Below are 15,351 nucleotides of genomic sequence, written 5' to 3' on the forward strand. Positions count from 1 at the left end.
ATTAAAAGGCAGAAGTTTGGGGAGCTCCAGCCCCCTCCATCCCGCACTGCAGCTCCTGAAAGCTCCCGAAAGCCTTTTAATAAAACACGTTTATCGGAAAAGGAGCGACGAGTTTCCTTCCGAATTTTTGGAGGACGTTGCGGAGCTCTAGAGAGAAGGGCAGAGAAGCGCCTTACTCCTTGGGCACCACCTTGGCACCACTTCATTGGCATTTCTTTATTTCAAGAATTTATATGGATGTCAAGCTGGTGATGGTGCGGGGGGAGGTTGGAGTTTACAGAAAACTTAAAATAACCCAATATTAGTCAACGATGACACAATGCAAACGAGGCTCCATCTGACAGCTCCATAATACACGTTGGGGTCTGCTAACCGCCTGGCCCAGCGTCTGTCTGAAGGAAGGGCCGGTCTTGAAGGCTTTTGGAAGGCTAAGAAGGTCGAGACCATCCAAATCTCTGGGGAGATTGTTCCAGAGGGCAGGTACCATGACAGAGAAGAAAGCCACCGGGGTCCCCCTAGAAAATATTGATTCTAATAGTTGTTGTTGTTCAGTCGTTAAGTCGTGTCTGACTCTTCGTGACCCCATGAACCATATTGCGCCAGGCCTTCCGGTCCTTCACTGCCTCCCTGAGTTTGCTCAGTTTCATGCTCATTGCTTCAGTGATGCTATCTAACCATCTCATCCTCTGCCGTCCTCTTCTCCTTTTGCCTTCCATCTTTCCCAGCATCAGGGTCTTCTCCAAAGAGATTTCTCTTCGCATTAGGTGACCAAAGTATCTGAGCTTGAGCTTCATTATCAGTCCTTCCAATGAGCAATCAGGGTTGATTTCCTTTAGGATTGACTGGTTTGACCTCCTAGCAGTCCAGGGGACTCTCAAGAGTCTTCTCCAGCACCACAGTTCAAAGGCATCAATTCTTTGGCGCTCAGCCTTTTTTATGGTCCAGCTCTCACAGCCATACATTACTACTGGAGATTCTAATAGAGGGACCTGGAATTTGCTTCCTGTGCCAGCTCTGTTGGAGACGGGGGTCCCACAGTTGGAGACAGGGGGTCCCACAAGTAACCTGGCTCTTCTAGGGCCAACCAGCATCTTGAATTGCACCCGGGAGCCAGTGCAGCACACAGAGCAGAGGGCAACATAGCTGCACATTGGTGCGCCCCAAACTTCACACATTGCCACATTCTGGACCAGTTGCAGCTTCTACGTCCGTGTTTCTCAAGCTCAGCCGCTTTAAGGTGTGTGGACTTCAACTCCCAGAATTCCCCAGCCAGCTGCCTTCTGGACCCGTTGCAACTTCTAGGGCAGGGAGGGCGAACCGTTTGGGCTTAGTGGGTCAGACATTTGGAAAATCTCACTTGACTCTGCTGGCGTGTCACACCCCCCACACCAAACAAAGGAGAAACAATTCTTTCCATATTCGTTTATTTAAAAAAAGTCCAGTCCAGTCGTGTAGTGCTCTGTATTATATAAAGAAACGTCAAATAATTACAAAAATGAAATACGAGTAAAACAAACTCAAAGAGGGAGAATAGTGGCTGTCGGGCGTCTGTGAACTCTGGGAGGTCACCCAACACGTCGTGGCGTGCCACCTTTGACACGCGTGTCATGGGTTCGCCATCCCTGTTCTAGGGCGTTGAAAGCAATCCTCAAACAACCGTACTTCCATCCGATCAAATGGAAACTGGTAAGAAAACAAAGGTAAACCTTTGCTCAGCCTGGCACTTGTTCTGTCTTCCCTGTTACTCTAGAGTTGAAACTACAGGGATGGTTGGCGCGGGCAAAGGCGCGCTTGGCTGCATCCAAGGAGGAAGAGCAGGAGGGCGAGCGGGTGCCGCTGCAGACCGTAAACCGAAGGAGAAGCAGAAACGGCAGTGAGGGAGCGACGTCCGGCGTCTCGGCCACTACAGGCCCGACCCAGACTGGCGTCTGATGAAAAGAGAGGGCGTGATTTGGGGCCGTTCTGCAGGACGCACTTGCTTAATGGGCGAAGAATTGCACTGCCCTTCCACTAACGCAGGGCACGGTCGCCCGTTTTGCAGAAACCGAGAAATGGAACCCAGCACCCTCACACAGCTTAACCCAGTCAGATTTGTCAATTTTTCTTCTTCAATTAATCCCACACTTCCCCTGTTTTTTCACACTTATGTGCAGCTGAGCTCACCAATTCCTGATAGAGCAGTCTACACACCCCTTGCCGTATCAGGAACACTCCTGTGCCTCTGGGAGGTTCACAAGCCGGACACCTGGCCCTGAACCCTCTCCCTGGCCACTAGAGTTCTAGGGTAGACTGCTGTTGAGCTTGGAGGTTCCGTTCAGGTGATGTCTTCTGAGTGATGCAGAGTTAAGGGCTTCCTAATGTATTATTTCAAGCCTTCTTTGGCTCAAAAGTTCTCCCCAAGGGACATGCCAATCATAGACCTGACACAGAGAGACAACTTTAAAAGGCATGGCACTAGAGGAAGGGGATGGGGAGGGAAGAGGGAAAAAGAAGAAACAGCCGGTGTTCAAGGAGGGACAGCCTTGCATTGGTCAGCGGGAACCCTTCCTTCCCTCCGTTGTTTCCCATCAGCAGCACTGCAGATTGAGGAACCCTGGACCAGATTTGGTCCCCAGTTACAAAAGAAAGATGCTGGAAGGAGATCTTTGTTGTGGGGGAGAGGAGAGAGGACAATTTTGCAGCAGAGGCGGCGGAGCAGCTGGCAAGGAAGAGGCACGTGCCAGGTGCGAATTCCAGCAAGGTCACAGCAGAAGAGCTGAAGGGGGAAGGGGAGCCCGGCAGCCTCTCCCCTCCAGCAGGGAGGCTGACGGTCTGCAGCCAGCCAGCCATTTTTAGAGCATCTTCTTCCTTCTCCCCCCGCCCCCCCCAGAAAAACAGACTGAAGCCAACTAATTTCAAGGGGGCCCAAAATGTGGGTCTCAACTCAGGGCACAAAAGAGAAAAGAAACGTTTATCAGACTCTTTAAGACGGGGTTTCTCAACCTTGGCGACTTTCAGACGGGTGGACTTCAACTCCCAGAATTCCCCAGCCAGCCATGCTGGCTGGGGAATTCTGGGAGTTGAAGTCCACCCGTCTGAAAGTCGCCAAGGTTGAGAAACCCTGCTTTAAGATTTTGATATACTTAGGCATTAGTATAGGTGTAGCATTGTATACAGTATAGGTTTGGTGATATTCAGTGTTCAGTTCAGAAATAGGTACGTTTGTTAAGCCTTTTGCACAAGAAAGCTGATTAAATTCATTGAATCCATGAGTTTGTTGGTGGATTGGTTTGTCTGGGGTCAGGATGGGTTAAAACTGGATTGTTTTTTCGACCGGGGCAAATGATAATAACCTAACCACAGCAACCATCATTCTATCCAGTATATGATGGGTTGGTTTCGATCTCTCGGAGTCACTGCTGGGAGAGGAGCAGCTATTTAAACTGAAAATAAAATAAAAAATAATCAAATCAAATCAAATCAAATAATAAAATAAAATATTATAAAAGTCAAATTAAAAATTTAAATTCAATTAAAAAATAAATAAAATAAAATAAAATAAATAAAAATAAAATAAATAAAAATAAAATAAAATAAAATAACATTCAAATAAATAAAACATAAAAATTAAATTAAAAAACAAAAAAATAAAAATAAATAAAAATAAAATAAAATAAAACAAAACATAACATTCAAATAAATAAAACATAAAAATTAAATTAAAAAACAAAAAAATTAAAATAAAATAAATAAAAATAAAATAAAATAAAATAAAACATAACATTCAAATAAAATAAAACATAAAAATTAAATTAAATTAAAAAAGAAAAGAAAACTAAAATAAAGAAAAAATAAAGAAAAATAAAATTAATAATAATAAAAATAAAATAATAAAATAAAATAAAATAAGACTCGTAAGGAGCCAGTCCCACCCGCTGCTCCAGGCGGTTGGCCGTGCAGCCTCCGGGCCCCCCAGCGCGGATCAGCCCTCCCCTTGCAGGGTCGTTGGCTCCGTTCTCCTCCTCCTCCGGACTCCCCCTTCGGTTATCCTCCTGCAGACGACGGGGCCCAAACCTTGGCTGGCCGTCCTCGGGAACTGGTCCTCTGAATCAAGCTGGACCCAACCGCGCTGCTTTGGCAGAGCGGGCTGAGCAGAGGCGAGAAGCGGGCGAGATCTGATCTGTCCGGCAGACCAGCAGCTGGCAGCCTGCGAGGAGCGCGGGGCTCGGGCAGCTCTCCTCGAAAGCAGCGCAGGTTCGGAGAAAAGTGCAGTCACCGAAAAGCAGCGCACGGCTCTAGGAGCATCGCGGGAGTTGCGCACGGCAACGAAGTCCTCAGGTTCCCAGGCTGGCACGGCCCGGAGTCCTGGGCGCCAGGGAGCAGCCCGTCTGCGCTTAACGCAGTGTGGTCCAAACGTGGCCGCTTTAAGCTGAGTGGCCTTCAACGCCCAGAATTCCCCAGCCGGCATGCTGCACCGTTGTCCTTCCGGCGAGATTCCCTTCCTTCTCGCTAAGTAAATTGCCCCCAGTGAGAACTCCGACACGTTTAGCAAGCTTTCTTTACCCCGCGCCTTGTACTTAAGGCTTAATTAGCGTACACTTTGCTACACGGGGGAAAACAAGATGAAGGTCCCGTAGGGAAGAAGCAAAAATCCAGGATGTGCAAGTCATCTGCAGCAGGATTGCAAAGCGATGTTCTTTCGCCCTGCCGGAAAATCTCATTGAATGGGAAACCTTGACTTGCCTGAATTAATGTAGCTGAATGAGCTTCACCTGGGGAAATCAGGGCAGAGGGAACCGCACCTTCATTTTCGTACTTCTTTTTGAAAAATCAGCTTCTCTGCCAAGAGGGATGGCATGATAACTGCTCCCTCCATTCCCATTCAGTTCGTGATGACATATAGTATGGATACAGCTGGTGCGCCCCTGTAATGCTGCCTGCTGCGTTTGCATAAACAGAACAGCAGAGCATTCATTCATTCATTAATCAATTAAAGGGAAAAAAATTAGCATGGGAGTGCTTTGCATTGCAACTGACTTATTCGGAAAAGTTTTCTGTTTCCCAGTCTAACTTTTGGTGTTGGGGTTTTTTGGTTATCTCTTATCCTACCACTAACCAGGTCCAATCCTGATCAACTTTTTCAAGGTCAGCTGGCTGGGGATTATCACTTGAGCTACACAAGTAAATTCTCCCTCCTGGACCTATTTGCACATTTGTCTTCAAAGTGTATGGCACCTTTTATTTCCCAAGTTTCAGTAAAGCCAAATAAGAAGACTTGAGATGAGGCTTTTAACAGAGGTTTTACTGGCCACTAAACCACCTGGATGGCTCAAGGAGTGTTGCCCAGAGCCACACCTTGCGAAGCGAGCAACAAAGATTCTATAGGCATATTCAGATATTTCAGATAGTACATCCCCTCATATCCATACAAGGGAATTTTGGGATGGCCCAGGGAAAAGTAAAGGTGGGCCTAAAGAGGTGAATCTAAGTTTAAATACCTAACTTCTTTGGAATTTAGGGCCTCTCTCGTTGCAACTTCTCTGCCTGGCACGGATCTAATTTATGGCTTCAGGCATCTGGCTTTTAAGGAAATGGGGTGGGGGAATGCTGTGCTCTCTTAGAAGGCAATCAGGCATTCAACAAAGGGATAAGGTGGGGGAAAGAAACGCTGTGCTCCTTACAAAGCAACTTAATCCTTTGTAAATAAGATAGAGTGCACTATCACATGCATGCCCACACATTATGAGAGAGAGTAAAATTGTGTATCAAAACAATGCCCTTCAAAAGCATTAGAGGAATGGTTTGCCATTGCCTTCTTCTGAATATTTTTTTGAGTTGACAACCTAGGCCAGTGTTTCCCAACCTCAGCAAGTTTAAGACGGGTGGACTTCAACTCCCAGAATTCCCCAGCCAGCATGTTGAAGTTGAAGTCCACCCGTCTTAAAGTTGCCAAGGTTGAGCAACCCTGGTCTAGGCTACAGCTTCAGGATGTGTCGCTCCATTTCCTGCAGAAGCAATGGATCCATACAATTAGGAAAAATGTTGCCCAGGGCCTAAGAGAGATGAGCATAACATTGGTAGAATTCAACATTTCATGCTTATTTATATTAGCAGAAGAGCCACCTTCTGGCTCTGTAAACAAGAAAAAAATTGCACATCGAATTGTGCTTAGCAAAGAACCGTTTGAGAAGATGTTCAAGTACCAGGAAAAAAAAATGCTCCCCAAATAGTAGCCTGACAACTGTGTTTTGCACAGCCTCCAGGAATGGACCCACAACAAGCACATTACAGTAGTCTGGCCTGGTTATTAGCTGTGCATGGATCGCTGTGCTTGAGGCCTCTGACTATCAATGTTTAAAATGTAAGAAAGCCAGGCAAGAGCTGAGATTCTTGTTTGCAAAAAATATTGCTTTTCTAATCTCTCTGTTGTGGCGCAGGCAGATTTTGTAGCAATCTGGCAACCAGAAAGAAAAAAAGGACTTGGACAGGTCTACTAACATCGCAGGTAATATTACCTAATGAGGAAAGCATTGCCTTTTGCTAGAAGCTATTAATTGAGACAATTCACCAGCTGCCAGGAGTATGGCAATCTAGCCAGCTACGTTTTCTTTAGCATCCTGCATGTTTCAGCCTGGGGCTTAATTTACAAGTCTGTGGGTTAGGGTTAGGGTTAGGGTTACCCTAACCCTAACCCTTCCCAAAATGTGAATAAATGATGGTTAAGTTAACCACGAGAAAGTATGTCGTGTAACAGTCAGCATGGGGACACTTTTTTCTCACATCCAGAGAAAGTCAGAAACGTTCCTATCCCCGCCTTGTATTTAAATACTTGTCTGGTCACCACCGGTAACATGGCATTTTCTGCAGGCGAGTAGCAAACCAGGTACACTTCATCCTCCTTCCCTCCCACCCCCTCTAGAAGACAATTTATTTATTGGTTAGGTTTATATCCTGTCTTTAGCTCAGGAGCTCAAGGCAACATACACAGCAACTCCTTCTTCTCATCTCCCCCTCCCTTGGTAAGCTGCTATTCATCAGTGTCTCCTTAAGTGTAGGCTTTAACGTTGTACGTGGCCCTAATCCAGGCAACCTCATTTTGCTCCAGGCCACTTTAAAAGGAGCGTGGGCCAAGGCCTCACCCTCCACTGTCCACGTATCAGTTTGCATCAACTCTTTGAACCTGAGTGGGCAACCGGCATTCCTTAATGCCAGATTTTAATCAAGAGCTCCAGTTGCAAATGCTTTCTTTAGAAATGACTTTAGTGTATTGTGTTGTTTTCTAAGGAGTGACGGATCGTGCTGCCACAACGGGAAGGGAGGGCTGAAAAGGCCCTTGCAGAAGGCTGGCAAACCTCACCTAATTGCTCTATTTTTATTTTTATAGTGCACCTGGATTTTGAAGGATGTCTTCAGCGTTGTCTTAGCAGGTACACCCCACTTGGGGATAAGTTTGCTCAGGATGGGGATCCTGGTGGCATTACAGGGGAAGGCTTTGCAAAACCTCTGGCTGGGAGTTTGCAGCCAAGATTTCTTAGCTCCACCCTTGTAAAAGGTTTTCCAGTTTGCTCTGCATTGTGTTTCTCTCGTTTATATCGCGTTTTGCTTGAGGTCACAGCAATTACTCCTCTCTTTCAAAGCTGATAGTGCAAGTTCGTTTCAGAGCGGGGAATATTCTGAGCCGAAAGAGGCAGGATTCAATTTTCTGCTCAGCCCAGGGAAGTCAATCTGGTTCCTGACTCCAGCCAAGCGCATTGCTCCGGAAACTATATCCTCCACCCCTCTGGGGATATGGGGTGCTTTCATCTACAGGCTTCAAACCTCGGCCACTTTTTAAAAATATATTCCTGGGCAGTCCCTTCCCCATCATATACAGGAGGGCAGTTGAAGTGTCATCTGAAAGCACTAATTTCGCACTTAAGGTAGGTACAAGGCTCTGCCTCTTATTTCCCATTTGGGATAAGCGAGGCCAAACCTTACGCCTGCTGTTTTAATTTTTGCAGGTCTGGGGAAAGCATCCGTTTGGGGCACCGTTTCAGTGGCAACCCTGGGTTCCCGAAGTTCTGAGCATAAAGAAGGGGACAGGCAGGGAATCACTTTTTTCCTTTTCTGGGTTTTTCAGAAAAACGTACAACTAGGATGCGCATAAATGGGTAACTGCTGGTCTTACAAGCCTCACAGCGCCTTCTTGGCCGCCTCTTAAGTGTCACTTCAAAGTTTCTCCAGAGTCTTTCAGGGCCACCAGCTGGCGAGCATCTGAATCTGCTAGCCAGGCACTTGGTCTCACCTTTGTCTCAACAGGTGAAAATGGCCGCGGGTAATATCCACCCCGGTTTCCCACTATGGAAATTATGGTTAAGCAAGCGAGGTCCTGGGGGTTCGTTGCCCCGTGGCTGTATTCTCACCCATGCTCGACATTACAGAATTAATCTGTTTTCTAGGTCTGCAGCACTCTTAGAACCATAAATTAATCAATCCAATTGGGTTCACACAAAGTTAAGCCTCAACTAAGCAAACTGGTTCAATGCAATAAACCACCGTTAGTATGTTGTGGAAACATGCTGTTTATTGTAAAACAGCCTTGCGGCCAGGAACAGAAAAAAACTGCAGTGAAATCAGGAGTTCATTGAGCTCTTCCTGGTCTCCATCTGCGAATGCAGGACTTTTTGGTTTCAGAAGGGAGCCATGGTTAGCCTCCTCTGGAGGTGCCCAGGATCAAATCTGGAACCTTTTGCACACCAAATTCAGACACCTTGTTGCTGAGCTATAGCCCTTCTCCTTCACCACACTCGCCCAGAAAATGGCTCTATCTGTATGCTGCATTTGCCCATGTTAAAATTTCCGTCATGTCCCTTAAAACGGGGTTCCTCAACCTTGGCGACTTGAAGATGTGTGGCCTTCAACTCCCAGAATTCCCCAGCCAGCTGGCTAGGGAATTCTGGGAGTTGAAGGCCACACATCTGCAAGTCGCCAAGGTTGAGGAACCCTGCCTTAAAAGAAACACAGGAATGGGTAAAGCAGCAACTTTTCAAGGGCCTAACCCTCTTGATTGCTTTCAAGTCATTCTTGCTCCCAGCAGCTGAAGCAATTCCTAACAGAGCTGGTGTCAAGGCAGGTTGCAAGGAACACAGCATACCCAGGACCTTTCCGGCCACCTCTCCATGAGATTCATAGCTTCTTCCATTCTGCTTGTTCTTTTCAGAATGGAGGCTGGACACACCCGTGCTGCCCCTCTTAGCCACGTTCCTCAGGAGCAGGGTCCAAGAATGACTTCTTCAGAGGCAGGAAGAGAGAGGCCCATACAGACCCACTTTAAGTTCACATTCGGAGAGAGAGAGCAAACTACCTCTTTTTCACTCCGAAACTGAGGCAATCTCAGATCATATAGGTATGGATTTATATGGTGGGACCTCTGGTTTTGCTAGATAAAATCTACTGGGGGGGAGGGGAAGAAAGATCCCCCTAACGTTTCCGAGCAAAACTAAAAATATATAGTACATACATATATATAGATAGAATATTGTATCTGAGTCATTGAGAGTGGGGCAGCATACAAGTTTAATAAATCACTATTATTAAAATTTTAGTTTCAACCATAAGCCCATGACAATAAAAAATGACTTTTTTAAGCTCCTGGTGACTTCACCATCACTTCCATGTAGTTTTTTTTTTTTACAGAAGTGGCTTGCCACTGCCTTCTTCCAAAAACGATTTTTCCAACATCTAATTTATAGCCCTGGGAGTACAATCCCTACTTAGATGGGCTGGTCTCCCATCTAAGTACTAACCAGGTCCAATTGAGTTTAGCAGCTTTTTTTGAGATCAACTGAATGCCGCACCTTGTGAGTTAGATTATAATATTTTGCAATCCATTAAAAAATGCAGATTGGGCAACATAGAAATGTTTATTAATATAAAAGTGTTAATCAGATTTAATACTGCAAAAGTAAAGCTAGCATAATTTTCTGAGGTTTTGTTAAAAATATTGTGCTTTGTTTTAAAATAAGCCACAATACTTAGGAAAATATTAAGGAGTTTTACAATGGTGGCAAATTTAAAATTCTTAATTAAAATTTGTTGGAAGTAAAAAGGATTGCTGGAGGCTTAAATCTATTAAAGACATAACACAAAGCAACACAACAGAACAAGTGTGACAATATCCTAAAATGTGGCTTAAAAATTGGGGTACCATGTTTATAAAGCATCTGGGAAAGCCTAAAGCTCTCCATTAGCCCTCAAAGCTAATTTATTCACCGGAAGAAAGTGCCTAGGTTAAGTAGCTCAGTGGCAGACTTGAAATTGAGAACATTTGTAGAGAACATCCTGAGTTGTTTTTGCACTTGTCTCATGGAGGAAGTTGTAGGCTTTTTTCTGTAAGATATCTCTTTTAAAAGTTTGTCTGCTAAATAGTGAAGCCACAGAATATTGCTATGGGGGAAATAATCAGCCCAGTTGTTGGCATTTTCTTCTCTCATCTGTCTATAAATATCAAACTGGTAGTCCCCTCTCCCTTGGAACACCTCTTCATCAGTGGAAAGGTCACAATACACGGTTAGACCATCCCTCTCCAGCCTGGAAAAGGTGTAGTCGATAATGTTCACAAGGATGCCTTGAGTGGGAAGTACACGGACTTCTCCATTCAGGGTAACGGTCACTTCTTTTAAGCTGGTTTTCCTCACCAGCACATTTCCCCAGTGTAAGTCTCTGTGTTCAAAGCGGAGGGCCTCCTCGGCAACTGCCAGTGAAGCGGTGACCTGTTGCAAGATGCTCTTCGCAGCAGCCAGGGAATTCAGCTGCCCGTTCCGCATATTCTCCAGATCTGTCCCTCCATATTCAAATTCCAAGACCATGAACAGCTGCTGGTCCCCAAAGAAGTCTGGCCGATTGTTTTCAGACTCCTTCAGCCTGTGGTATTCATCCCACGCGTTCAAGAGAGGCTCAGGATAAGTGCCCTGGACACAATGTACAGAATATAACCGAATAAACCCAGAGGTTTGGTTAACCACCTCATCTGCGAGGAGACTGAGTTCTTTTGAAATGATGATCTCTGGCAAGATTTCACTGAAGGTCTTCTGTGGTTCACCGTTGACTCGCTCGCTACCTTCAATAGGAATTATTTTTAAAGCTATGGTTCCACTCTCACTCTCTGTCTTGAAAACCTCCCCAAATACCCCCTCTCCAATTTTTTCACACTTCTGCATCTTCTCTGGAGAGATACATTCTTCAAATGAGACAGGGCCCTTCTGCTGGCATTCTCCAAAGACTTTTTCAGCATCTGTCAACATCGTCTCTGGCGTGGATGGAGATGTCATGGATGACAGCAGGACCATAGAGGAAGCTGGACAAATGGAATAGCTCAGCTTTTGTGTGAAAGGGGTATTGCAAACCTTGGGAAGAGGAGACTGGACAGAGCAATGACTGACGGCGCTACTACTGAAGCTTTCGGCCTCCGACAGAATTTTTTTCTTTTTGTGGAGGGAAAAAGAGGCCCGAATTCTACGCCACAAGCTGGAGTTCTTGAGTGAGGAGTCCAAAGGTGGGAAAGGGACAGAAAGATGGTCTTCTATTTCATTCCAATTAAGCCCCTCCTGTAGAAGGAAAGAATCAGCCTGCTGTTTCCAGGGCACGTTTTTCTTCTGTGTCGCTTGATCAACTTTTGGACGTTGCCCCCAACGTTTAGAACTGAAGCCACTAATGCAAGCTTTTCGGCCAGTGCCTCCAGGATCACAACTGGGGACCACCCGGTGGTTGTTCCTGGTATCAGAGATTTTAGGCAGGGCATAGGGAGACTGTGACAGGAAGAACTGTTTCCTCTTCAAGGAACGGGGAACCTTTTGCTTTCTGGTGGACTGATCGGCCAACCAGTTCAAAACTACTTGATCATCTAGGACCACAACTGGCTGGAACTGGGGGCTGTTTTGATCTATACTGTGGTTGCTCACTCTTTCTGAAGCTTCGTTGACCTTGCCAGACATCTTCTGAGGAGCACTAACTACCTGTGCAGAGCTCAGCTGTTGCTCATTAGCAAGAAAAACGGTGTCTTCCGGTGAAAAGAGAGCAATTTTGCCATCCCGCATTCTGGCCTGAAGTTGGAAAACTCCACAAACAGGACTTAGGGGCACAGGATTTGTTTCTGTCGACAATGACAGCATTGGTGCACGATCTTTATCAGCCACTTGGGCTAGAGGGTGCTCCTGTTTTACTGGGGAGGCTTCCATTCCGCTCCAGGTGTTGCAACACTGCAAAGCAGAACAGCTTTGGAAGGGAGAGCCAGACGTCCCCCTGAGCTGCTCCTGAAGCGCAGGGTCCATCAGAGAACCATCACGTGGAGATTTCTGTCGACAGCGTCTGGCACCCTCCAGGCTGAAGAGCTCCAAGCTATCTCCCATCTCCTGAGCCTCCGGGTCCATCTTTAGCAAGCTCAGCTCCATGAAGACCCCATGGTGGGACTCCTGGCTGCCTTCTCTGAACACTTCCCTCGGATAGCTGCTGTGGCAACAACCACGGGGGCGGGAGATGGGGCTGTTGGCGTCCTCCTCCTCCTCCTCCCGGGTCCAATCCCTTTTGGCCACCACCGGAGTCAGGCGGGGCAACTCAGGAGTGCTGCACAACAGAGGAGCTGGCCGCAGCCCACTAGGGGCCCTGATGACAGGCGGGGGGCCCTTCTCGCACCGGCGACAGGTGACGTTCCTGCGGAGGGGGGTGGGGGGCACGAAGGAGCTGCTGCCCTTGCTCCCCTTTGCGGGAGGCCGGTTCTCCTTGGGCCCCCGCTTGTTCCTCCTCTTCTTCCCCCCTTTTCTGGCGGGCGGCGCCCGGGCTTTCTGGGCCCTGACGGGAGGCCGGAAATCCGGGTCGCTGAGGGAGGAGGCGAAGGAGCGGGGGGAGCAGGACGCCTCCTCCGACGAGCTGGTGCCGAAGAAGCGCTTGGGGTCGGCGGGGGGCGAAATCCAGGGGGCTGCCCGCGGCAGGAGCCTCAGCCCGGGCCTTCTTCCTCCTGCGTCTCCTCCTGCCCCCCTTCCGCGGCCTGCTCGCCCCCGCAGCCCCGAGTAGGTCCTCAGCAGCCGCGGCCGCAGCTGCTCCATGCGAGCGGAGCCGCCCAGCCTGCGGAGCGACGGGAAGGGGCCGACCAGAGACGGGCCGAGCCCCCGGACAGCCTCCCGGCCCTCAGCGAGGCCGAGCGGAGCCTCGGCGGGCCGCGCCCGCCGCCATTTCAAATCCAACTCTCGCGAAGGGAGCCCGCCGCCTCGCGAGAGCCAAGGAGCCGGCGCGTCGCGTGGCCGCGAAATCTCGCGGGGCTTGGGGGCGTGAGCCGCCCATAGAGGAAAGGGGAGGGATGGCTTGCCGCTCTAGGCGTGCGACGTCCGGTTAGGGTTTGAGGGCGGAAGTTCTCCATTTGAGTGGTCAGAGGGCATCGTTCGGCTTTACTGCCGGCAGCATCCAAACGTGCCGCGACCTGGACTTCCTAGTTTTCACGTGTTTGCGCTGTGACTTTGCCTCCTGCCCTTGCAGAGGAAGAAAAGCGGGAACCAACTGGCGCACTGGACATGGGCACTCCTGTTCGAAGTCTGCAACTTCAACCTTTGGAAATTTCCTATAAGAAACACTCATCGTCAAAGAATAATTATATATTTATCTCCTGCAAGTCCAACCAAGTGCAGCCAGAATGCCCTTTTGTGCTAAGGGGCCATTTTTCTTATTCCATCCCTGGGCCTTCACTGCCCCGATCTGTGGAGACCCATCAAGAGGGAAGATAACATGGGTGTGTGTGTGCGCGCAGAAACATCATGGGGGAGTTGAGGGGTGATATAAATCGGACATATAAATAAATAAATAAAGTTTCTATCTCATCCTTCCAGATGCATCTCGCCGTACCCCCAGGGAAACCCAGAGCCAAAATTAAATGTGTTTAAAAGGCAAGCAAATTAACATTACGATCTATTCACCGAAACCAGGCAGGGAAGAAATCCAGTTTGCGCTGCCTGGAGACAAATTCCTTCCTAAATAGAAGAGAATCTCTGCAGCTCAGGGTTGAACTGTGGAGTCTCTGAGCTGGGAGGGTTTGCGAGCGGCAATAAGACCTCGTGCTCAGAAGATGAGATTTGCAAGTGTGAATCATGGAAAAACTGCAGCTGGCTTGGCACAAAAGGGGTGCTAGAGATAAGGGGATGCAGAAAATTGGAGGCTTGACTGGCAAAGCCTTCGCTCAACTGGCAAAGCTCCAGGCTTGACCGAGAGGTAATCTTTGCTTAATTAGCACAGCGAAACAACCCCCCCCAAAGGTGTGAGTTTTAGAAAACATAGAACATGCTACGCTTATTATGGGATGTTCATATGTAACATGGAATCAGGTGCGTCTGCACAACATTGTAACCAATCATACCTATTTTCTTATCTCAATGTAACCAATCATGTTTATTCCCTTTTTTTTCAACAAGTATAATAATAGATGTAAAAGTTTGCTTTAGGGAGATGGAGTCCTTTTTCTTCGAGCGCTTCAGTAAAAGGAGGAACAGCCAATTCTCGTCTTCGGGGTCTTGTCGGGCAGAAGCCGGGGGAAAGGGGCTCTGCGCTTTGCGGCAGACGGCGTCCTCCGTAGGAGCGTATATCCGTTCGCAGCTCAATGTTCTGTTGCTTTTCCTAATTCTCTGTGTCCAGGTTTCTTTAGGACCAAGAGCAGGATAAAAATGAAATTCAGAATCGTTTGGGCTTGAGTACGTGTCAGCCAGAAACCACTTGAGGAGCCAGAATGGCTGGGTTTAGATCAGTGTTTTTCAAACTTGGCAGCTTTAAGATGTGCGGACTTCAACTCCCAGAATTCCCAGCCAACGTGCTCTAAGATGTGTGGAGTTCAACTCCCCATGCCGGCTGGGGAATTCTGGGAGCTGAAGTCCACACAATCTTAAAGTCGTCAAGGTTGAGGAATGCTGGCATGGATGAATGGGTGCAATTGTTGGAATAGACACCTGATCTTTCTTCTATTGTTTTTATTCCTGTTGTTAGCCACGCAGAGTTGGGTGTCACAAAAGGAGCAGCCATATAAGTAAATAACTGACAAAATTATGATTAAAAATGTTATGTGAAAGTTGGCAATAGGATAAATATCTCCCTTATTCTTTTTCCTATCCCTCTACATATTCATGGTTTCTTTAGTTATTTATGTTAAGGGAGCAAATTAACAGAACGAGCCACGACAATCTGATCAATTTGATGATTTTTGTCCCCTGGCTTTGAATCCCACAAATGAAAACCTTTCTCATTCTCTCTCTCCTCTCTCTCTCTCTCTCTCTCTCATTCCTTCTCTACTGAAATGAAGCTGCAAAAATTCTCAGAAAAAACGTACGGAGCTGGCCATTTGGGTCGGCAACTCTCTCGATA

General features: G+C 47.3%; 2 protein-coding genes across 5 annotated transcripts in view; one reads left to right on the forward strand and one right to left on the reverse strand.

Moving 5' to 3' along the window:
* Nucleotides 1-3,259, forward strand: part of TRPV2 (transient receptor potential cation channel subfamily V member 2) — a 29,988-nt gene extending 26,729 nt beyond the window's left edge. The window contains exon 16 of one of the 4 annotated variants that reach the window (XM_088138776.1): nt 1,751-1,885. In XM_088138776.1, the coding sequence (XP_087994902.1) occupies nt 1,751 (1 nt within the window). In that variant the 3' untranslated portion in view covers nt 1,752-1,885. Of the gene's footprint in view, nt 1-1,750 lie in introns of all 4 variants that reach the window. The other 3 variants (XM_088138774.1, XM_088138777.1, XM_088138775.1) reach the window with 3 other exon arrangements.
* A 5,271-nt stretch (nt 3,260-8,530) lies between these two features.
* HASPIN (histone H3 associated protein kinase) lies at nt 8,531-13,226 on the reverse strand. The gene is made up of 2 exons (XM_007444170.4): nt 8,962-13,226; nt 8,531-8,849 (listed from the first exon to the last, which is right to left on the reverse strand). The coding sequence occupies exon 1, from the start codon at nt 13,056-13,058 to the stop codon at nt 10,227-10,229; it is 2,832 nt and encodes a 943-aa protein (XP_007444232.2). The 5' UTR covers nt 13,059-13,226; the 3' UTR covers nt 8,531-8,849; nt 8,962-10,226.
* Between the last annotated feature and the right edge of the window lie 2,125 nt (nt 13,227-15,351).

This window comes from Python bivittatus, unplaced genomic scaffold (assembly GCF_059951505.1).
Source record: "Python bivittatus isolate LINGU-HERP-01145 unplaced genomic scaffold, Pbiv_v1 ctg000240_np1212, whole genome shotgun sequence".
Taxonomy (NCBI): Eukaryota; Metazoa; Chordata; class Lepidosauria; order Squamata; family Pythonidae; genus Python; species Python bivittatus.

Coding starts and splice junctions, on each gene's coding strand:
- HASPIN (XM_007444170.4), bottom strand. CDS start 13,058: ATGGAGCAGCTGCGGCCGCGGCTGCTGAGGACCTACTCGGGGCTGCGG.